Source organism: Ceratotherium simum, chromosome 27 (genome assembly GCF_057802395.1).
Source record: "Ceratotherium simum simum isolate JZ-2026a chromosome 27, ASM5780239v1, whole genome shotgun sequence".
NCBI classification, from domain to species: Eukaryota; Metazoa; Chordata; class Mammalia; order Perissodactyla; family Rhinocerotidae; genus Ceratotherium; species Ceratotherium simum.
The window spans coordinates 19,182,090-19,207,333 of record NC_141926.1 but is presented as its reverse complement, the minus strand read 5'-3'; the positions used below and the strand labels follow the sequence as shown (position 1 = coordinate 19,207,333).

The window sequence follows — 25,244 nt, the reverse complement described above, 5'->3', positions numbered from 1 at the left end:
CTAAGATAAATGCCTTTTATATATACTTCAAGAAAACATCTGGAATCTTACCAATCTAAAGGCTCCAAGATTTGAAGCAAAACTGGAAGACTTTTTTGTTACATAATTAAATAATATCCTTAATTTTAAAGAGAAACATTCATTCTGATTTCTTCCCTTTTACTTCAATCACTGTTTATAATTATTTTTTAAAAAACAGAAACAGTTTAGATGTCTATCCAGATGTTGCTTTCAAGCGGAAGGAAGGAGGAAGGGCATATTCCTGGAATGTTTTTCAACATACTTGTGTGTCCACCCTTCCCTTCCTCCACTCCCAAGGATTTTGAGTCCCTTGGTCTGGGATTGGCACAGGCCATACAAATTGAAAAACAGCTGCCCCCGTCTTCCGTGTAGTGGACAAGGGAGAGCATATTTTAGCAGCAAAAGCGAGAAGGAAGCAAAGAGCACAAGCTTGCAATTAGGCGACCCTGATTTGAATCACACCTTCATTTTAGTCTTTCTTAGACTAGCTGTGAGCCAGGGCAAGTAGCTGAAGTACTCTATGTTCCAGTTTCTTCATATACCAAGTGGCGGTAACATGCCAACCTACTAGGAGGGAGGGGAAAACGAGATGCCACAGCATGTGTCAGTCACCCTGCAGACAGTGTGGCACACAGGGTACGTCATGCACGTTAGCACCCTTTCCTCCTCCGTTGCTTCTTTTGTTGTTGGTGCCTTCGAGTCGATTCCAACTCCTAGTGACCCTGTGTACAGCAGAGCAGAACCCTGTCCGGTCTTTTTGCGCCAACCTCTCACCTTCCGGCACCGTATCAGACAACGCTCTGCTGCTTTTCATAGGGTTTTCACGGCCAATTTTTTCGGAAGTGGGTGGCCAGGTCCTTCTTCCTAGTCTGTCTTAGTCTGGAAGCTCTGCTGAAACCTGTCCTCCATGGGTGACCCTGCTGGTATTTGAAATACCGGTCATAGCTTTCAGCATCCCAGCAACCACCAGAGTATGACAACCCACAGATGGGTCATGTGGTTCCCTGACCAGGAAACAAACCTGGGCTGCATTGTGAATCTTAACTATGAGATCATCAAGGCTGGCTCCTTTGCCTATTACATCCTATTCAAATCTTAGAGTTCATGCTAACCATAAGAAAAACGAGCTACTTTTATTTCAAATCAACTGAAAATGAATTACACACAGGACTGCGAAGTACCACCTAAAGGAAAATATGGATTTTTCTACAAAATCTGTGGTATAACACACATCAAAGGCTGAAATAATTGAAAACGAACCCTTATTTTTTTTTTTTTTTTTTTTTTTTTAAAGATTTTATTTATTCAGTTTTTTCCCCCCAAAGCCCCAGTAGATAGTTGTATGTCATAGGTTCACATCCTTCTAGTTGCTGTACGTGGGACTCGGCCTCACGTTGGACGGAGAAGTGGTGCCTCGGGGCGCTCCCGGGATCCGAACCCGGGCCGCCAGCATCAGAGCGCGCACACTTAACCGCTAAGCCACGGAGCCGGCCCTGAACCCTTATTTTTTAAGACTGAAAAATAATTTTCAACTTAAAATCCTTTTAGTGAAAAAGAAATCAAAGGTAAATTTTTTTCTGTGTAAACTCAAGCATACCACTATGCAAGTATGTTTAACTTAATCATTTCCCAACTTGAAACAGAAGTGGTATTTAGAGTTTTAAATCTGTTTCCCACGGTTTTAATCATTTCCTCATCTTTACTGGTACAGCTCAAATGAGAACAGGTTAAAGTTCTTTTGGCACAGTACAATCTGGCAGAATGACAAAATTAGGCAAACCATATTTTACATTTTGAACAAATGAAAATGTATAAATATTTGGGGTTATATTCATGGATCAAGATAGCCATCGGCAGTAAGTGTCATAACCAAAGCACGGTACCCTCTTTGGAAAACTGGAATTATAAAAGTTACTATACAGTAGGAAGGTTCTTCAACTCTATGGTTTGCAAATTTTATGGTTTTCTCCAACTCTTATGGTTTGCAAATATTGTCTACTGTGTTATGGAAAGGAGATAAACACTAAAATCTGAGTCACTGTAATCTCATTAGCCTAAGTTAAAATATAGCTTTGCAATATTAAGAATAAAATAATAATAAAGAAATGAGCATGTGAAGTATGTTAACAGGATTAAGAATATTTCAAGTATTAAACCTTCTTTTTTAGGCACAAGGAAATAAATACAAATACCACATTACATATTTATTCCATTTAATCATGAAAAATTTCTCTTCAAGTAAATCCTTGTTAGTGATCCCTGTACTTCCTCCAGTTGAGGACTTTGAAAAGTTGTCTCTCTTTTAATCTTTAACTCAAACTTTTTAGCTATTCATACTAACCCTCCATCTCAGTGTAAGTGAAATTTTCCTGTATTCATATCAACCAGCAAACCAGATCACTATCCAGTCAAGGAGAGAAGAATGATGGTACATGTTGATATTTTAAAATGAATTTGGTATTTCATTATCACTTCCCCTCAGGTGGTGAGGAGTAGGAGGTGAACATTTTAAAGAGAAGTTTGTACAGAGAGGTCAGCTTCTATTTCTCTAATATTCCTGCATCCTAAAGGCACTGTCATACCAGGACTGGCTGCCATTTTGTGACAAAGTCCGCGGTAGGCCAGAGAATGATAAGGAGATGGTGGGCAGGGGCAGGAAACCTGTGCCCTACGACCCCACCCCTTCAAGCTGCTTCCTTTTGGCAGGAGGGGGCTCAAGGAATGTCAGGGTTATGTTCCAGGGCACAAAGGAACAGGAAGCTATATATCACAGGTCACCTAAAACACAGGCCATTTTAACCACTTAGAAAGTGGAAACAGAATGGCTTTAGGAGGGTTTGTTTTTGTTTTGTTTTTTAAGCTACCACAAAGCAGTTAATCCTGTTCAGACACCTCTGAGGTTCCTTACGTCCTGTGATGTGGGCTCAGATTTCCAAGTTGGCCAAATAATAATAGCCTCCATTTATGAGCATCTACTGTGCTAGGCACTTCACACGTGCTCTCATTTAATATGTGGGGGGAAGAAAAAATTACCGTATTCCATATACTGCATAGAGGAGAAATACTATCATTTAACATATTCACTCACATATCCCCAGACACACACAAATGAGTGTGAATTTAGAATGAGGTAAACCATGAAAAGGCTGTAAACTTAATATTTAGAGCAGTAAAGGGCTAACCCGTCCTCATGTCCGGGGCACTGGAAGCGGTTGGTTTTGTTAATGAACAACATGAATTGGCAAAAAATATGTTTTGTTATCATATCTCTCGGCCTATGTTCTATCAAACGGCTGTTTCTGCCCTGAATGCTATCTGGTAAATGACCTCCAACCAACGTTCAGCAGAAGCAGGGTTATACAACAGGGGTCAGGTGAAAGATCCCACAGAACGTGAACTTGAATGATCTTTTAGCCTTCAGTTCCTGCACCACCATGCTCATTCACGCCTTCTGCAAGCAAGCTCGCTGGGTATACTCACCTTTCTGCAGAAAACTAGACTTAAAACCCACAGTTAAACATCTTTAGCTCTAGGTTTTGATTTGTAGTTGCCAAATCATTAGCAGCACTCCCACCATCACATGCATGGGCTTTTAACTTTTCAAATGACCTTCATATTGATTTTCTTAGTTCAGTCTCCTAACAGCCTTGTCGAATATAGTGGGATACACACCTTTTAATACTGAGAATGGGTGTCTAAATGTAATACCAAATGAGAAAATGCAACAGAAAAGCAGTTCCAATTCACAGCAGATTCAAGTCATACCCTCAAGGTGAATATTCTGCTTCCAAAAATTTCGCGGCATTCTGGATGACTAATGGTTTCGATACAAGCCTTATCCTTTGTTTCTGCAACCCTGGCAGGTCAGAGGTATCTGAGAAGCTAACACAGCAGCTTGGATGTAGACTATGCTGCCTTGTGTGTGTCTGTTTATTCCTCTATTGTTCCATTCAACAAAAATATTACAGCCCCCAGGACACATGAGGCATATGGGAGACACCAATGAGCATAACACAGACCCTTCTCCTTGTGGGATTATATTCTAGTGAGGGAAACCACCACCACACACACACAAAAAAACAGAACAATAAATCACATTGTTAGAATGTGATTTGTATTATGGAGAAAAAGAAAAATAGAGCAGGGTTAAGAAGAAACAAGAGTGCCGGGGAAATCGGGGGAGAGCCTACAGCAGTAAGTAGGTGGCTAGGCTGGGTCTAAGTTAGAAGGTGACGTTTAGACAATGAGCTGAAGCTCCACTTCCCAGTTACCTGCTGGAAGAACATGACAAGAAGATGAAGAAACTAGCACAAAGGCTCTAAGAGGAGAGTGAGCCTGGAAAATTCCAGAACAAGCAAGGTCAGTGTGGCTAGAGCTGAAGAAGCAAGGGAGAGAGGCGTGAGAGAGGCAGAAAGGAAATGGGAGGCAGATCAAGAAGGGCCCTGAAGCCACAGTAAGGACTGTCAGGAGCCAATGTGGGTTGTTTTGAGGAGGGGAAAAATGTGATGCGACATGTTTTCAAAGGATCACCCTGTCCGCTAAGGTACAAAGTGGAATAAAGATCTTTTAGAAGTAAAAGATAAAGATGAGGGTGGCTTGGAAAAATAGCAGGGAGGTGGTGAGGGGTTCTCATGGAAGGCCCCCGCACACCCACATACATAGACACAAGAAGGATCACAGATTCGCTTCTTTCTCTCCTCACAAAACTCTGTTACCTAAACCATAGGGAACCAAATACTGTTTTCACATATCTGTGAGGGTTCATTTCGGTTTTAATAATGATGCACCAATGCTTGTCACAGTCCTTCTGCACACTGTAATCTCCTCTTTCAGTACCTGCCAGAGCTCTATTTGCGGGGCCGGGGAGGTAGCAGGTTTGCTTTCAGTTTATGAATGAACGCTGGTGCTGCACCCAACATTCCTGTCACAAAATACACCACCATCACTGGGGACAGAACGCCAATGAAACATTTCCCCTGAGAAAACTTTATAATTTTAGGGAAGTTACTTCAAAACAAAGTGAAAACTGGTATTATCCTCGGAATGTGGTAGAAATCACTCTCCTTGCCCATTTGGAGGATCTCGGTATCAGAGACACCAGCTAATTTAACTGTACGTGTGCCAAATACTGATTTTAGTTCTGACTGTATAATCACTGCATAGTACTCCATTTCATATTCATACCAAAGACAGCAAGAAATGTGGAGTCAAAAACAGAGACATTGTGAAAAACTGCTCTTATCATTTTGATATTTGTTTGTTTCCTCTATCTCTAGGGTGACCAATTTTACAGTCGTAATGGGCTCAGGATGCAGGAGTAGGGATAACCCCACTTTCAAACAGTAACAACTGTGACCATCTACAGCAGGCCACGAGGCGGAATGGTTCCCTAAACAGAAGCCTGTGAACGGCATTTAGTTGATATACTAATGTTAGATCCTAACAAGAACATTTGGTTCGTCTCCCTTCGTCAGCAGAAAGGCAATTTATCTCTATAGCATTGACAACAGAAGATGAAAGTAAATTAAGACCTATATAAGTCACGGCCTTATCATTGAAAATGCTATTTTCTACAGAGCTAGCAATACTGTCACTCGAAATGGCTATGATTTATATGAGAGGTGGCAACGAGGATAATTTATATAGAGGTGAAATACAAACCTGTAAAGAAAGATTTTATGTGAAAATTTAATCTCAAAACATGGCAGAGCTTGGAGACTGCCACGCCAACTTTAAAAAAAGGGAAAAAAAAGTCTCTCCATTTCTTTAATTCCGAAATAACTGAAATCCCTAACGCATTCTCAACTCAAATATTTATCACTCCAAGTCCGAGTTAGAGGAACCATTTATAATGTGAAAGTAAAGTTTGTGATCCTTAAATGTGGTACCAGACTCTAAAAAAAAAAAAAAAAAAAAAGAACAAAGGCACTTTCCCCTGACATGTCCTTGATCACGCTTATTTTATTGTCAGTGCAATCACAGTTGGCAGACTATCAATGCAATATGTGGACATAAGGTAATAAAAACGAAATCTATGTTGTGTTTACTCTACTCTAGTCAAGCTACATTTCTTTTTTACTTCTTAGGGACACATACTGATGTGGGAATTTTGTCAAATATGTGAAATGAGTGTGAAAGAATGAAGGCTGGTGTTATTGGTATTAATATCTAGATCCTACTTAGCACAATGCACCAAAATTTAAACAAATCCTCAAGTCTGATTCCAAAAAACATATGTGAAGCAACAGCAATAATAACTGGCATCTAGAATGTCTTACCCTTCAGTTATTGTTTTTTGTCAATTTGTCAGAAGCTATTCTCAACTTCATTAATGGTGGATCATGAAGGGATGACCTGTCACTGTTGCTCAACACTCAACAGATGAGTTCAAAAAGTCAAAATCTTCAATATTGTCCACTTTCAGAGAAATTGTGGCAGTAAAAGCCAGATGGAACTGTTAACCTCTATGGAGGTCTTAAGGATAAAACGAATTTTATTTTACCCTGGCCTTCCAGAGCAATCTTTGTATATATACACTTGTATATTTTACTTTATATTGTTATTTAATTCCATCACATACTTGGGTCTCATCTCATCAATAAAACTGTCAAGTTACTGAAAGCAGGGTATTTGGTTTACTTTGCTGGTGTCCCTCAAAATAACCAGCTTAGCGCCAGCACATTCTGGGCTCAAAAGTAACAGCTTCAGTAAACCAGGGGTTGGCCTGCTGGTCTCTTCGTAAAAAAATGTTTTATTGGATGGAAGATAGCTGTATCTATTCCTTTACCTACTGTCAGTGGCTGCTTTCACACTACCAAAGCCCAAGTTGAGTACTTATAACAGAGACCACGTGGCCTGTAAAACCTAAAACACTGATGATCTTGCCTTGCACGGAAAATTTTTGCTGACCCTTTAATTAAACTATCTACTTAACTCTTCTTGGAAATAGCTACAGAGCAGAGCACACATATAATGAGGATTTTTTTTTTACTGTCCTTAGTAAATGAGGTTTTTTTTTTTTTAATGCTAGTTTGCTGAACAAATCAATTCTTTTCAATCTCAGGGTATTTCACTATGATAGCTTGCAGGAAAAAGCCATTCTTTTTATCCTGATCATTTCTAGATACCAAAGATGTGGCTTCTCATACTTGCCAATCTAAAAAGATTTTACTGGCACTGATGTGACACGTAATTTAATGCACCACCACATCTTTTAATGCTTTTGTTTTAAATAATGCTTGGCAGTTTCATAAAAATATCCGAGTTCCATTAGCATTAGAGAATGTGCTAATGGGAACTAATATTTGCTATTTCACAGTCGGAAGAACAAGTACAGTGTGATTAAGAACAATGGTTCAATTCTGGCCAAGGACTAGATGGCCTTGGCATTATGACAGGATACGACAACTCTGGGGCTAAGGTGGCACATTCTATTGAGAGGCCACACAGTGAGTTATGTAGTTTGCAAACTGTGAGCTTCTGAGGCAACAACCTTAGAACTTGGCGATGGTGGTTTGGCCTTATTTGATATGTTCCAATTCTTTTTATATTCTCTGGAAGTGTACTAATCTAGTCTATTCTATCTGGGCCATTGTGATGTGACTAGAAATCAATCTTTACCCCTTCCCCAATCCTGCATGAGGCTAGACCTAAACCTTTGCAAAGACCCTAAGGCCATCAACAGGATCCCAAGGTACATCCTAGATGCCAAGTAACCTGTGTAGCAAGGCTATGTGGCATCTCTACAGATGGTCCTTCTTTAGCATATGCTGAGATTCTATGAAACTAAGATGAAACAGACAGAGGACAGCGTGGTGCATAGGTGAACCAGGCACTTCCAACCCAGGGGTTTGCTGGTTTGGTTTATTCTCTGCTTCTCTAGCAGTGCTTACATTAGAGTAGAAAATCTATGAGACCTCTAATACTACAGTCAGAAGAGCAACAGCAACTTCTATCTTAACTTGTAAATACTGAGAGCTAGAATAGTGGTCTAATAAATTCAATTGCATAAACATATGTTAAGATTTGGAGGCTTCTAACACCTCAGCACGCCCTCCAGTTCATGGAAAGTATATCTGTCTATACCAGCTTAGTTATATTTCTGAATCAGATGTGGGCAAACTACTAGTCTAGATCAGAGGTTCTCAACCAGGGGTGATTTCCCCCCTTCACGGCACATCTGGCAAAGCCTAGAGACATTTTTAGTTACAACAGCTGGGGTGGTGTTACTGGCATCTAGTGGGTAGAGGCCAGGGAGGCTGTTAAACATCCTCCGTGCACATGACAACACCCACAACAATAAATTATCTGGCCCCAAATGTCAGTACTGTTGAGGTTGAAAGACCTTGGTTTAGATGTTGTTTGTGCCACAATTAACTGCAAGTGAAGGAGGAAAAGATGGGTCATTTGTCATTCTCTTTGGCCACACCCCTGGTGCAGTCAGCTGACTAAAAATTGGCATGATGCTCCTAAATGCCATTAAGGACTCGGTCTGTTTGCCTTTTGAGATGAAAGAAAAAAATGATCATACTCTTATATTTGAAACATAAGCTAATCAATAAATATTTAGATAGTAATTTTGCTGTTTATAAGTACTGCACTTGGCAAACTGAATGTGAAACTCTTGTATTGTCCTAAACCCAAATGGGCAGACACAAAATTTATGTCAGAAAGAACTCAGGTCTCACAAGATACCTTATCCCAAAGGGGAATGGATTTTTTCAAAGGATTCAAATCCGTAAATTTTTGAGTAAAATGAAAGCTCTTAGCCTCAAGTCTCTATCCTTTCTACTTGTGGTTTAGATTCTTATCTATGATAACAAGAAAACCAAAAGAAAATCAGTGTCCCTTAAAATTGCAATGCTCAAAATTGGTTTTTTTATGACAAAGATTTAAAATCCAGAAATGCGTAATTATAATAATTAAGTCTTGACAGGAAAATTATTGTATTTATGATGCATTTTCTCCATATGTATAATCTTAAATCCGTTTAACTGAAGAGCTTGTTCTATCTCATTTCACATTTATTATTTGACTAGAAGCAACTCAGACTGAGAAACTGGTAAAACCAACCACCTTTGTGAAAAGAGATATCCTGCAACTAGCCCCAGGTTGGTTACCTAGGTTGGTGGAGGGGCCAAGTGCAAGCACAAGTTGCCAAATCAAACGGGCTTGCTCACCTTTCTAGTCTGGCTCATTTTCTCCAACTCCAGTCTGCGATCTGCACTTGACCTCCAGATGACCAAGGCTTTTTTCAATTCAAATGTGCAGCTTTGCTATAAATAAGATAGCATAGCGCACAGGCTATAAATAACTAGAAATTATATGCTTTCTCCAGTCTGTTTGTATTAGCACTGCAAAACCCTTCACTTGCCGTGATCGAATAGTCTCTCTAGGTAGACAAGAAAATATAGCTGGCAAAATCACCTCACCATTCTAGAATGGAAAGGTGTCAGGATTCCAAGCACACTACAAGTAGATGGAGAAAATTACTGGGAAAGAGAAAATGACTAGCGATTTTCAACGTCTGTTTGGAAGAGTTGAGGATGCAAGTACTTCATGAAAATAAACGATGATGTTCATTTCCATTAATTAATAAAAATTTTTAAAAATCCCTTTGTATACTAAAATGAAATGAAACCAAGTAAAAATAATTACTGTTTTGTAAAAGGAGGGGAAAGATTTAATTTATGGATGCATGCTATATTCATGGTATTTGGGAACAAATGTTTTTAATATTCTACATCCGCTTTTCACTATTTTCTATATTTTTACAATGTACTTCTAAACCTCAAATATAATTTTTCTAACCTCAATGTCAGAACCAAATACTTGGCCATTTGGAGTGTGGAGCACAGCCGCAATATCATTTAGGTTTCAAATCTGGTCCTGCCACGTTTGATGGCTGAGGACAAGTCACTAGGCTCTTTAAGCTTCCTTTTCTCATATGCACAAAGGAAATGAGGAAAATGCCCACAACATATTCCCGAGAAAAATAAATGATCTGTGAAAATGCCTGATAAAATGTAACACACCATGTAGATCAATGTATTATCAATTCTAATATCTAGAGTTTTTCCTAGTACTTCTGTCTGCCCATTTGCCATACTTTCAATTTCTTAGAAAAAAATTTGTTCACAATCACAGAAAATATGTTTATTGTGGTAAAAACCATATCTTTCAAATGTTGTATGTAATTTTTAATGAATTTGAATCATACAGAGGCCATTAAAAAATTTTATGGTTTATGATGAAATCTTTTGTAAATTACATAATTCTCCAACTATAATTTATCTTTTTAAAAAATATGTAATTGGTTTCATCAATTTTAAGACTAGATATTTTTCAGAATAATATAGATAAACGCTAATTTTCATTATATCTAAGCTACAACTGAAACTGTGTCTCCTCTTTCAGCAACCACAAGCATCAATATCACACATGATCTCTAACCTAATGCTGGATAAATCTATTTCTGCTTATAATCCAAATTTAAAAATGAGTATTGGTGTGCTGGACACCACATTTTTCAACCAACCTAGACTGACACGCCTATTGAAATCATCACAAAGCTCAGACACTGTAAGGTAGGTTGATATAACATTTCTTTACAGGAAGCTCTTTCTCTATGTCTTAATGATAAAATCAGAAGTTGGGCACCTCTGCCCCACTAGTGTGCATTCAGGGAGAGGAGGAAGAGGTAGACCTTAATTTTAAAAGTGACCTTTCACTTCCTAAAGCATAACAGTTGTCTTACGACACACATAATTGAAGCCTGTGCATCCGCATCAGACCCTGTAGTTAGTACAATGCACACATATTGAATATTTTTCTGGGAAACAAGTCACTTACATGCATGGCTTCTTGTTAAATCGTGGCATTTTGCTAGCTTTAGGAAATAAAATAGTGATGCCAAATAAAATACAATACTAATGTTTATATACAGTATTTTACAGAACCATACTACATAAAAAAAAAAACCTGATCAGAAATAGAAGAAGCTTAATCAATGCTCTTAGCTTGACATCTGAAGTTATCTGGCCAAATTGGACATTATAACAAGTAAGGCAATGAAAATAAACATTTTATTAAAAGACAGGTGTTCAAGAAACACAAAACCATGCAAAGCAGGTGATGGTACTGGACTTATAATCCAGCCATGCAATGTACTCCTCCCCCCCCTCAAGTGAATTACAACATACGTTTAACAGGATCTGGGGGAAGAGGTTCCTGGGTAGTCTTGAGTAAACTTTGGGCCACTATGGAGAAAATAAGAGACATGACTAAAAACAAAAAGAGAAACATGAGAATGATGGCTGAAACTTACACGATTCTACTGACCAAAGGAAAAAAACAAAAACAAAAAGATTGAATTAAAAACAAAAACCAAACAACTATCTTGAGATTGGGCTGCAGCATGGAACCAAAGTGAACATATAAACATATTTCCACAATGACATCTTAGAATGCTGGATATTGTCTCTGGTAGTACATCAAAGTACGCTGTTGAAGGATTTCTTGCTCCCATTTTCCCTCCTTGGTGCCAAGCATCACCAATGCCCATCGATCCATTCTTCACGGCATCTCTATTCGTTTCACCCTTTCATAGGGCAGCCTCCGGCTCCTGGCTCTGGCTATTTGTTGAAGATTTACTCTCCACTTACATCTGTCCACTATTCTAACTGACTTTCAGCCTCTCATATTTGCTTTCTTGATACATTATTCTGTAACCCACCTCCCCTGAAAATAAGTACAACCCAACTTGTCAATTACACCTTTGTTGGGAGTATCTACCTTTTGCAAATCTCTCAGCAAAGTGTGTGCCACTGGGAGCACCCCCAGAGGCTCCATCTGACCTGTGATGCCCACAGCTCTCAATCCCTGCTCAAGTCAAATCAAACTAATCAAATGGAGAGGGAGTGTGTAGGGGGTGGTACTAGGGGTTTGGGGGGGGGGGGAGGCGGTAATTTCTAATTCTTGAGGCAAATTCATCACTGCCAATAGTTTTTAAAAACCCTCTTTTATTATATACACACACACATATACAATACACGTATACATATCTATATTCCAAAAAATAAATCCTCCTCAGGGAAAGGGAGAAAAAAATTGAAAATCTGCCAGGAAATCTCCCCCAGCAGCTAAACCAGTTAGAGTCACTGTAACAAAAGCCCTTTGTTCAAGAGGCTCCAGGAAACAGAATCCCCATTGTGTTCCATGTTACCTGACCTAATTAACTTCTTTGTTTGAAATTTAAGAAAGGAGTCTTTTGAGCTAGACTCTGCAATCATCCAATCAGAGCCAGAAAAGAAGCCCTTGGGGTTACCAGTTCCTACACCTGTTCTCACACAGGCTAGAAGAGGAGTCATCTCTTACACAAGAGACCAACAGGAACGTTTCCATTAGATTCCACTTAAGATACTGGGCTTCACAATAGAAGGTCTTAATGGTGCAGGTCCTTCTGTTGTCTAGCGTAATCCTATGATCACACCGGAAAACAATTTATATAATTCCTAGGAATCCCAGGCAGGAAATGGTGTCTGCCACTCTCATAAGAACAAGGGAGAAAAGGCAGGAGTCTCTCCAAAAAGAAACGCACAGGGGCTGGCCCCGTGGCTTAGTGGTTAAGTGCGTGCGCTCTGCTGCTGGTGGCCCGGGTTCAGATCCCGGGCGCGCACCAATGCACCGCCTCTCCGGCCATGCTGAGGCCGCGTCCCACATACAGCAACTAGAAGGATGTGCAGCTATGACATACAACTATCTACTGGGGCTTTGGGGAGAAAAATGGAAAAAAAGGAGGAGGATTGGCAATAGATGTTAGCTCAGAGCCAGTCTTCCTCAGCAAAAAGAGGAGGATTAGCACGGATGTTAGCTCAGGGCTGATCTCCCTCACAAAAAAAAAAAAAAAAAGAAACGCACAATTATTGTTTTATCTTTATCAAGTTGAGTAATTATTTGAGCAGTTCAAACTTCCTACTCATGAACAATAAAATAAAATAAAATTGGGAATTTAATGTGGAAGGCTGTGAAGAAGAACAGGAGTCCCATATGTCTGTGCATTATCTCTTGAGAACTACTTCTGTGGAAAAAGTTTCAGCTCGCATTTAGGTCATCGTGACTTCATTGATTTATCCCCCAGAGTTAGGAAAAGCTTCAAGTTCAAGAGAAACGGCTTTGAGAATGATATTCCCTGAGGCTTACATCATCAAAGGTTTCTAATGTTAAGTCAAGGGTTTTCTTCTATCTATTTCCAAGAGAAGACACAAAAACTTGACATTGCAAATGTCTATGTGTGAGCTCAGGGGTCACGGGGTCATTTCTACTCTCCGGCATTTGAAGTGCATGTGCTCAATTCAATGACATTCCTTGCCACCACAGTAAAAGTCACATGTTATGAAATAAAAGTACCCATCACAGCAACACGCCTTGCCAATGCAACCAAAGCTTCATCAGCCAGGCTTCCAGTGGTCAACCTTATTTGCACGTGTAGTGCACATGCACAGACCCGAACACACACGTACACGGACAAACACATAAGAACACATTTGCAGAAACAGCTGAGAAGACAAAGCAGCAACTCCAGCTTGGTTTAAGGAGAAGCACTCAGAAACCCCTAGAGATTGCAAGACGTATGCATCACAGCTAGTAAAGAACACATCCACGGCCATGCTTTATTAGAGACAGACGGAGATGTGTGCTCATGGCTGAACATACTGGAGCAGACGCCGGGCAATTAGAGAAATTGACAGAAATGTGGTTAGTGGTAGCAACAGACCCGTTCCCAAGAACCAGGAAAACCAATCTGTTACAAAGAGCAGAGTCAGTGGCGAGAAAGACGAAAGGTGGCCAGGCTGGAGGAAGGTCCACTTACTGACGCTGCCACACACGGCCATGCAGTACTCCTCCGTGTCAAAGTTGTTTCGGTTGCCGCCACATCCGCCGTAAAAGAACGGGGCGCACTTCCCTTCAGTCACATCAAAGTACCAGCGGGAGATCATTGCTCGGCATGGCCCCGTCTCGGCTTGTTCAGAGCACACCTCTAATCAGAGGAGACGTGGGGAACCACATTTAGCATGAGAAGGCACCAGCTCGCTGTTCATGTACACATGTTTACTTTTCTTACGCATTAGTCCTTCCAGTGGTAACTTGGGTGGGTTTATTAGCAGCATCTGCCAAACATTTACTGAGCAATTTAATTACCTACCAGGAGTTTAGAATGACCTCTGAAACAAAGCAGTGCGTTCTCATCTGGTTTAATGAATGTAGCTCTCAGTAGTAATAAAAGGATTCCAGCTAGAGTTGAACAGATCCTTTAGCTGCTGTTAGATTAATATTAGATGCCTCAAGGTGTCTGCACATCAAAACATTTCTTCACTATAAAAAATAAGCTTCTTTTAAAATAACTTCAAATCAACTTTAAAGGTAAAAGGATTGTGTCTGGTTATGATGTCAAAAATTTAACCTCTCACAAACATTTAATTATTTTCCTTAATAAACAACTGCCTAGACTTGAAGTATAAAATAATTACACATAGTCTGAACGTGATCCAGTTTTCAGAGAGAGCCAGGCTGTCCACTGACTATATTAGAAAACATACATAATATCTGCAAAAGTGCCTTACAGTTGATTACATGAACTCTAATTAAAGACAGTTTTTGATAGCATATTTATCTATCTCCTGGATAATAATGTCCCAAACAATAAAACATAGTTAACCCACTCTAATTTGTTAATACATACCATGCATTGTTTTACATTAACACACATCTTACCTGTCAATATGCTTTGCCACCCTCCCCAAGATCAGTTTCAGAATCCCTGACTGACTCAGTGTACCTGTCCGATTCCATTTGTAAAGTCACCGTGATTAGAATAAGGACTCTACCTCCCACGTATATTCCATTTTTGTTAGAAGTAAAACAATTCTCCCTTTGGGTTTGTGCCTTGCCTTACCTAGGCTTATAGAGATGCCTTAGCACACACAGATGTCTTGCTCATTCTTAGTTTTACCAACATGCCAGGGGAAAGCACCCTTCTTCTAACAGATGAAAACCATGCAAATCACACAGCTTCCAAATTAGGAATATTCAACACACTGATGCTAATCAATCACTCAAAGACAAAGATCCACAATGTTGACGTAAAAGTGAATTACTGTATTACTTCTCTATACACACCACTCATTGCTCTTTCCAACTGAGGCAAAGACGTGATGGCAAAACCAGAAGCTGCTGCAATCATGATGATGTTTAACAGGGTAGGGAGAGACAGTCAGCATTGAGCCCAGACAATGAGTGTTGAACCCTCTGCAGGAGAAATGCCCTGTGTAACAGATGTCTAAGATGATTTGGGCTCTCTTTAGATGGTTTTCAGATGGAAACATCTGGCTCCAGAAGCATCAGGCTCAGTGTCACCCATCATTAAGGTCATCTCATTCAGGACAGTTGCTTTGAAAAGTCCACACTTGCCAAGCCACAATGTGTTTTTAGTCAGCTTTCTGCATAGAATTATCCTATACAAGGAAAGTCTGCCAACTTGTTGACACAAGTATCCACGTACTTGGCAATGATTTATTGCCCCAAATTAAAGGACTAGCACTCTAACTTATAAAGAGTAAGTTAGTTTTGAGGGGTATGATTACCTGTGAGTTACTGACGAAGCAGCTTCTGGGCTGCAGAACGAAAAGCCCCAGATGTGGGGTCCTGTCCAACAACAGCCATCAGTGGTCTCCACTCCTGGATCTCATCTTCAGTTGTAATAAACACCTATAGGTTGGCTTTTCCCTCCTTCTCTGTATCTCCCTCACCAATTTTTGAACTGTGCTCATGTGATGTGCTCTTTCTTGTTTCTAAGACATGATAATACTCAGCATTAATCTCCTCCTTGGGCTGTACTATTTCCAACAAGACTACAAAGCAATGGTGTCTTCTGAGCCTACACTGTGGCTGGAGTTGGACTGGAGTTACAAGTAGCCACTGCTACCAAGGGAGGCACAGAGTGCCTCACCCCATGGCACGACCCTAAGTCACAGGAGCATGGGCAACAAAACTCACCATGCCTCAACAGTTCATGCTGATCCTCACATTTTATACCCCTTAGAGCACCAAATACGTGTCTTCTGATACTTGTCTGCCACAGGCTCTTTGGTATACATCCCAGCTATGCATGGGCAGGAAACATGCCTTTATGATATCTCCTATGTACTCAATAAAGTAGTAGAATTTCAGGTGGGTGCAGGTTAAGTAATGGGATGAAAGAATGACCATCAAAGGAGGTTATCCATGATAGATATTCGCCCTTGTGTGTGACCTAGTGACAGTTTCTTACTTCTGATAAAGGCAAAACCTCCCAGTCCAGAACTCAAATGGCATTACAATATGTTGTTGTTTTCCTATACCAAGAGTGAAACATAATGGCACATTCTTTTTTTAAAAAGCTTTATTCACTGTATTTTTCTTCTGTCTCATTCTAAATGGCTATGAAACCCTTTGTTACAACTAAATTTTTAGAGGCCCCATCGATAAGAAAAAGCATTCAGGACTCAAAATCCATTTATATGTCAGCTAAGTAAATAGAAAGAACTAGATGATGAGCCCATAACTCTTGTTCGACTCTCCAGTTATAAGAGTCTTGACCCATCAATCTGAAAAGGCAAAGACAAGAGCGACATAATCTCCATTTGGATGTGTTTTGTTCTCTCTCCTGACATTATCAGGGCTGCTGCACTCCTGACACTGAATGGCCCCAAACAATTTCATGACTTTGGTGTATGCAGACAGAATGAGGAACAATGATCAAATCCCAGGGTACTCACATACAAAAGGATATTTGAGATAACGTGGTCAGAGTTGGTATAATAGTGTATGATAATTCAATGCCAAATACATATGTATCAAGGAACAGACATATCTGAGCCTAGAAGAACAGGAGTGACAATGTATGTCTGTCACTTTGGAACCTCTCAAAGATAATCACCCTGTCCAGCTGGTTCTGATTTGTTGACATGGAGGAGTGCATCCCAGCTGCCCCGTAGCAAGCTGGAACAGACAGGAATTGGCATCTCATTATAATCCCTCCAATTATCAGCACTGCTGATCAACCATCAACCTGGCATTTCTCATCACTTTCCTTCTGCCTGTGACTAGAACATCAGCCACTTAGAGCAAGAAAGCTCATTTCAGAAAGGACTCTGAGTGGACTGGATCGTTTTTCATCTTACTCACAACTATTTTGCTACTCTACTGTAGGGTGCACGAGTGTTTGATCTCTCTGACCATTTCTCCCTTCATCATTCCAGAAAAATTGTCCATGTGGTTGAAAAGAGAACCTTTGCTTAGTCTGGGGGAGGTTGCGGGTGGGTACGGGGTCACCACTGGGAAAGTGTTTATGCTAATGCTTCTGTGCAGGGTATTAATAAGTATAAAGGAGATGAAAGGAGAAGGGGCTCAGACTTGGGCTGAAAAAGTGTTAAATGATCAATGTCGGCTTCATAGTTGTGATATTGTGCTATAGATGGGGAAAACTGGGTGAAAACTATCCAGGATATCTTTGTATTAATTCTTTCACTGCATGTGAATCTATAAGTATCTCCAAAAAATGAAAAAAAAAAAAAATCCCACATTAAAAAACATATAAGACAAACGTTGGTAGTTCAGTTTGCCTTAGAATTCTAACCTTGTCTATTTCCTTGAATCTCTTGCCGTTTCAGAGTAATTTACCCAAAGGGCTACAAATCTCAGTTTGAGAAAATTTCCTATAAATTTGCTTCTGGCAGTGAGAAATTACCAGGAAATCTATTCAATCAAGATTCTAACAAAGCAGAGGAGTTTTTAAAGCATTGAGTCTTGAAATAGGATTAGATTCAGTGAAAAAGAAATCTCAAGAAACATTTTAAATGCTTACGTTTACATTATTATTTTTCTGAATAGAAAAATTCCTTCCTCATCTATGGAAATCACTAAAAAAGTTCAGTGAAAAATGTGTTTCATACTAATTACTATAATCATCCAGTGGAAAATTATTTACAATATCACCCACTAAATATAGAGCAAGTAAAATTAGACCTTATATAACTGTAACCCCAAACAGAATTCATCTGAAAATTAAAACTGCATTCTTTCTCATCTTCATGCTCTTCTAAAAAACTAAAATAATATATGAAAAGATTAATATTTTAAAATCATTTGCTAAATCTATTTTTTGAATTCCAATCCACTTTCGTTTCTATTGAAAGTAAATGTTACATATAATAATAATACCAAAGGAGAAAATCTGCCCAGAATAATAGAAGCAGGGATATCTCTCCCATGTTTAAACATGTTTAGACAATATTTAAAATTAGAGAGAAACATAGGCACAGGCTTACATGGACATCCAAGGAATGCTAATCTTTGTTTATTCATATTTAATTCTTAAACTTTTAAGATCACAAATAGGTTTCCTAATATTCATCTAGCTGAATTCTGCTGGCTGGAAAGGCTTATCTCTTCTTTTATAACAACTCTATTCACCCTTCAAGACAAAAGACCATTTAATAAACTGAAATGCTAGTGTAATAAAGGAGTATCAAAGAGTTTATGTGCCTAAAAACAAGCTTTACGCATTTTATATTCTTGGAAGGTAGGCCCTTGCTGAGACTTCTGCTGGTTTTAACACGAAATTCCATTTTCTAAAAATCAATATTATACAAATATAATATAGAAGCAAAGCTAGAGATGCCTACATTATATAAAAATTATGCAATTCACTGTTCCAAAAATAATGCTTAACCACTAAAAATTAACTCTGAATAGATGTCAAATTGGAACAAATTTTTTGTGGACGATCAAAGTTAGAAAGCTAATTTTACACTTTAAAAAAAAACTAAGCATGAAGACAGCTGTGAAAGTGGCAAGCAGGATGGAGAGGAAATCCCCACTTTCAAAAGAATGATAATTATAATGTCTTCTTAAAAAGCAAAGTTAACAGATTAGCAAATAATTAGCTTTAAATCAAGCACTAAAGAATAATTTTAGAATAATGTGAAGCTTTTTATCACGATTTCATTTTTAATAATTGAATTTCAATTATTCTCAGCCTATAGGAACATATGTAAAATAAAACCTTGTACTTGTGGAATGTATAAATTTTAAACTTACAAATTTTGAGGAAGCAATCACTTGAATAATCAAACTAAATTATCAAACTAGAGAGTTCTTTATAGAAAGCTAGGAAGCGTCTATACTGATTTTGTAAAAAATAAACAAAAAACCCCACATAGCATAATTTCTCCATATGCTGCAAGAATATATGCTCAATTAAAGTTCACACATAGTACAAATATATTTACTTACCTTGAGTTAAAAATTACATATCTTGCAATTTTAAAGTAGAGTAGAAAGGGCAAATGTAAGAAGACAGATACAGTTTGACCTTGTGATAAACTACCTGTTTAATGTTAACAGTAAAATAAAATAAAAACAAAGACAGAAATATTGAAATCTACTAAATATGCTTATCTTCAGTATTTCAAATAATTGTTTGATTTATCTGCCTCATCATTTAATCCATTAATAGTGAAAATGGCTGACATCAATGCAGTTTATAATAACTTTACTTTTCAGCCTGATTAAGTTATTGCTGCAATTCTAAATATTACTACTGTACAGAGTGAAGCTTGATGAGCCTGAGTTATAGAATTGATCTTATATTCTGTTGAAGAATAAGTAGACAAACTTGTGATTCCTATAGATGAAAATTTTAAAAAGTCAAAATACTAGAAAATGTTATGTTTTAAGAATGTATTTTTCACAATAGATTCACGTACTTTTAAAGGAAGAGAGAATTTATAACGTGCTTGCAAATATTAACAAGTAGTCATCAAACAACATGTCTAATAGAAAATTACTCTGATCAGGGCAATAAACGATCAGATATTTACTCCCTAGTAATCATACTTTACTAAATAGAGGTATGTAAAAAGGCAAGCAAGCTTGAACTGAAGTCTTACGACAAATCTCACTTAAGCCCCAAATATGGGTTGAAGTATATAAACAAATGATGAGAACAGCTGTGCACGGTAATGAAATAACTGACTCAGTACGAAATGACGGGTGCTAATTTGTCACGGAAGTCTCTAGAAGATATCTGCAGTTGGCTAGCCCTTTACTGAATTGTGTTGATTCTCTACGGCTATCCAATACATCTGTCATTCCAATTATACCTGACCCCATTCTCACATCTCTCCATGATGGAAGATTATTTATAAAATGCCACCTGAAGCAGATCTAACTGTAAAGTATTTAGACTCATCAGTACTCTTGTGTTGGCGGTGTTGGCAAGCATTCACAAAAGGGCACCACTATGACTTTTCCTGATGCCTTTGTTTCCTGTTGGTTATGGAAATAAACTTGTTTTTCACTAAGCTGTGTGGTTAGTCTGAGGCACAACACAATATTACAAGAGGCTCTCAACTCTGAATAAGCCAAGATGTCACGTCCTTTGTTGGAAATAAGAGAAGTAATTTTTCTTACTGACTGAGAGGCAGGGTGTGCTGGGAAACTGGTTGTCTCCAGAAAGACAAAAAATAAAACACTCTGATTTATAGTGTTCGGCAATTTCCTTGGTGTAAATACTCTCACCATGGTATTTCAAGCTTCCAATGGTTGTGGATCACAAATTTACTCAATACTTTAATAGTCAGCTTTCACAGGCTAACAGGAGTTAGCTACACCACACCAATGAGAGAAAACAGGGGCACAGGTGAAACTAGGAACAATTATATATGGGAAATTTTAAGAGTTTTCTAATTTGCATGGTCTTGAGAGTTGAATTTTTACAAAATTATTCACTGAGTAGACATATCAGGATTCTTTCACACTTGGTGACATTTGATAATGTATTTAGAACAGCACCACCACAGATAAGGATGGTTTTCCCTTTCAGTTTCTTACTCCCTGTCTCAATCTCCTAAATTTGCACAGTAGCGGGGGACATGAAATGCTACTAGAGACGACTCCTCAAAGTGCAGTCCGTGGACCAGTAAGGCCAACATCACGTGGGACTCAGGACCCACTCCAGGCATACTGTCTCAGAATCTGTGTTTAGCAAGCACCTTGGGGGTAACTTGAACGGATGGACATGAATGTTTGAGAAGCACCGTGATCAACCATATTTTTAAAAAAATTTTTTTCAACTATATCTTTCAAGTACAGTTGAAATGTCAAAAGTAGATATATAAGATTCAATCACTTTCCAAAAGGACAAGAGGAAAAGGGTTAGTCAAAAGTTGCATAGGCTTATTAAAACTGCACATATTTTTGCGAAATGAGGGATAAAACGTATTTTACTACAGTCGTAAGATTCAAATTTACATACCTCATAAAATTAATTCTAAGAAATTATCTATACGTATTTCTTTTACTCTGAAGTTCTGTCTTAAGCAACATTAAAGCTGCTTCAATACTTCTGCCTTAAATCCAATACTCATCCTTAAGTCTATAAAACTCAGACTTCTCAGAAATCTGAATTTAAGTGATACTGTTCTTATAACATGCCAGAACATTAGAAATATCAAAGCTTTTATTTTTACTGGGAAAGATAATGAAGAACCCTGACATACAATTGAAGAAAGATCATTGGACTTGAAATTTACTTTCTTTGTACCACTTCCCCATGAAGAAAGAATTACATGGCGTTTCTGTTATTGCCAAAAAAAAGGATGCTTCTAGATGTGAGAGTCAGGGGTTGGAATGATGGTCCTGCTGTTCCATCTCCTTTTCTGGGGAGACCGAGTGTGTCTACCTCATCATGTTAACTGGTCTCTTGTCACGGTACCCAGCAGGGAAGACTGGGCAGCCTCCAGCTGAGAACATCAGTGTCCCTGGTTGCTACACGGATGCTAACCACCATCTGCTGTTTTATATCAGTGTACCAGGAAAAAGTGAATTTCTTTCAGAAGAATAAAAAACAAAACTAAAAAGGCAGTTTTCCTCCATCTCTTACTGCCTACATGGCAAAAATGCATATGCAATATTAAAAAAATAAAAATTGCACGCTGATTTGTCTTTAAATATAAGCTATGAGACTACATTATACATGTCATCAAATAACTTTTTATCTTACTAAATGAGTATCTATCAACTCTCTTTCAGCATTATGTTTTGTTTATCTCACTTATTCTTCTCAAATAAAATGTTCACTGGCTACCTACAATAAACAAAGCTCTGAGTTAAGCATTACAGCTGACACTAAGATGAGACACAGAATTGTAGGGTTATTTCTTTGCTCATATATTTAAAGCTGGACATCCTTGCAGATCCCAATGTCATAGCCCAGTGGTTTGCAGCCAGAGAGATTCTGCCCCTTATCCCCTCCTAGGGGATATCTAATGATGACTAGAGACATTTTTGGTTGTCACAACGGGGGGATGCTACTGGCATCTAGCGGGTAGAGACCAGGGATCCTGCTTAACATCCTACAGTGAACAGTACAGTCCCCACGACAAAGAATTGTCCAGCCCAAAACATTAAAAATGCTGAGGTTGAGAAATTCTGCCATAGCCCAAGCTAACACCAGAAGGATTCATGTTGCCTTTTAGCAATTTTGCCCACTCATGAGACTGAGGCTACTGTGTAGCAGTCACCAACACCTAAGAAATCCTGGGTAACAAAAGCTATTCAATTCCAGAACAGATATAACCATGAGAGTTCCCAATAAGGTCTTTCTTTGCTTCTATCATGAAACATCAGGGACTTAAAAGTCACATGCAAGCAACATGAAATTTCTGTCCACATCCTGTATCGCTTCCATATTAATAAGAGCATATATAAATTTAAGAAAAAGAAGAGAAATAACCCCAACCTCATAGTTAAACAGCTGAACAGTCTTACCATTATAAACTAAACAGAGTACACCTTTAACAATTCTTCTGTTTTAAGCTCCTTTTACCATTTTGAGAGTCTCTTAATTTTTTAAATTTGGGCTGCTAATGCCTTGAAGGCTGAGGAGTTTCCTTGAACATCATTTTTATATGAGATGTGGGCAGTCTTGCCTTGACTTCTTCTTCTTTTGACTAACAGAATCACAGAAGGTCAGACATGTTAGAAGAGGTGGCTGGAAACCAAAGAAGAATTTTTAGGAGGGCAAAACGGTTCAAGGCTGAGAGAAACAAGTGTTCAGGTTGTAATTCACCCTGCTTAAAAACTCCACAGAGCACTTTCCTACATGGGAACTAAAGATTTCCATTAAAATCCACAACTCTGTTACTTACCGAAGAAATCTGAGCCTCTACTGGGTCAGACATATAGATTAGCTAATGAGGTGTGCTCATGAAAATGACACGCATGTTTCAATGAACTGTTCTCTCTTTTGCTGGATTTATCTTACTAGGTTTGCTTTTTTTCTTAATTGCATTGTGTAGATGCACACGATTCTTGTGTCTGAGGCATTTGTGTATTTTTTGAACAGCAGCTGATTTGGGGGAAAAATGAGACAGACTAGTATTTTTTTTAAAAAATCCGGTTTCTGGCTTTTAATTGAGTTGGATTAAACATGTTTTTTATTTTTAATAAATGTAGACACAATTGCATTAAAATACCTTTAGCTGATTCTTTTTGCTATTCTAACATTGAATTAAAGCACTTGGACAGAAATAAAACTGTAGAAATGGAAGATGAAAAGTAACTAAGCACTACTAGTCATGTAATTTCAAGCAAAATGAAGTTAAAAAACATAACTTTCTATGTGGCAATCCAGATCTTTGTGAATATACTAAGCCATCAAATTCTATACTTTCTGGTACGCAAATTGTTACCAGAGGGAGAAGAACAATAATTTAATTTTGGGGGCCCGCCCCGTGACATAGCGGTTAAGTGCACACGCTCCGCTGCTGGTGGCCTGGGTTCGGATCCTGGGTGCGCACCAATGCACCGCTTGGCAGGCCACACTGTGGCGGCATCCCATATAAAGTGGAGGAAGATGGGCACAGATGTTAGCCTAGGGCTAGTCTTCCTCAGCAAAAAAAAGAGGATTGGCATGGATGTTGGCTCATGGCTAATCTTCCTCCAAAAAAAAAAAAAATTAAAAAAATAATTTAATTCTGCTGAGTTTAGTCACTTAGCTCAAGGCAAGCAACATTTAGATCAAACTCTTTAACTTCATCATCATATGGGATGCTTAAGGAGCCACCTATGTTAGTGCCTCTGTCCATTTAAAAGATAAACTTCCAAGAGGATCAAAACACCAGCAAGAAATGAAAGGCTGTGTTGCAATGCAGTGGCATTTAACACTATCTTGGTTCAATTTTCAGCCGGACATGAAATTTAACTGGAGATATTTTAATATACATTCTATATTCACAAAAAATATTTAAATCAAGAAACCAAGTTTAAGCTATTTTTTATTCTTAACATAGGTCTGTATATATCAGTTCTATTATACCAACAGAAATGGATACATCTCATTTAGGCTTTTTATGATTAAAAAAGACAGTCTGTTGGCTTATCTTTGGCATTCCTAATTAGTAGTAAACATTAGTTCTCTGGAGGATGAGAATGATGCTTATAACCATGACAATGAGAGCAGCTTAGGTTAACTGAGCACTTACTCTCTACCAGAACTGTGCTAAGTGTTTCCCACCGATTACTTCATTTAATCCTCACAAAATGCTTAAAATGAAGTAGGTATTACTAAACTCTATTTTTACAGAAGGAAGTAAGGTGACTTAAAGGTTATGATTGATACAATACTACACAGTTAGCAGGTTGTAGAGCCAGGAGTTGCCTCTGGACAAGCAGCCTGTGCTTGCAAAACAAACCAAACCCTTGCAATGTGCCGGGTATTACGGTAAATGCTGAAACATGGATCATCTAAAGTAATTCGTACAGCCAACACACAACATCATATCAGCATCTATACTACACACATGAAAAAACAGACTTACCAAGGTTATTTAACTGGCCCAAGGCCATAAAATTATTAAAAACTTTTTCACACACTTTACTAGTCTGCCTCTAACCATAATAAAACTACCTTAATGAAATTAACTTGGTATGGTATTATCTGAAATATAAAAAACTTACTCATATTTTTCTAATCAATATCTGAAGTTTTCTATAAAGGCCCAGATAGTCAATATTTTCAGCTTTGCAAGCCATGTGGTATCTCTTGCAACTAATCAACTCTGCCTCTGCAGCATCAAAGCAGCCACAGACAATAGGTAAAGAAATGGGATTGGCTGCGTCCT

The 25,244-nt window shown here is 38.4% G+C and overlaps 1 protein-coding gene across 3 annotated transcripts in view; it reads right to left on the bottom strand.

The window, feature by feature from the left end:
- The window catches only part of APP (amyloid beta precursor protein), a 264,561-nt gene that overhangs the window by 88,480 nt on the left and 150,837 nt on the right, over nucleotides 1–25,244 (bottom strand). Inside the window, exons 7-8 of one of the 3 annotated variants that reach the window (XM_004429513.3) lie at nucleotides 13,892–14,059; nucleotides 11,223–11,279 (exon numbers count right to left, since the gene is read on the bottom strand). The exons of 1 other annotated variant lie outside the window; for it this stretch is intronic. In XM_004429513.3, coding sequence (XP_004429570.1) covers nucleotides 11,223–11,279; nucleotides 13,892–14,059 — 225 coding nt within the window. The remainder of the gene's footprint in view (nucleotides 1–11,222; nucleotides 11,280–13,891; nucleotides 14,060–25,244) is intronic. One more of the 3 variants, XM_004429515.3, reaches the window with a different exon arrangement.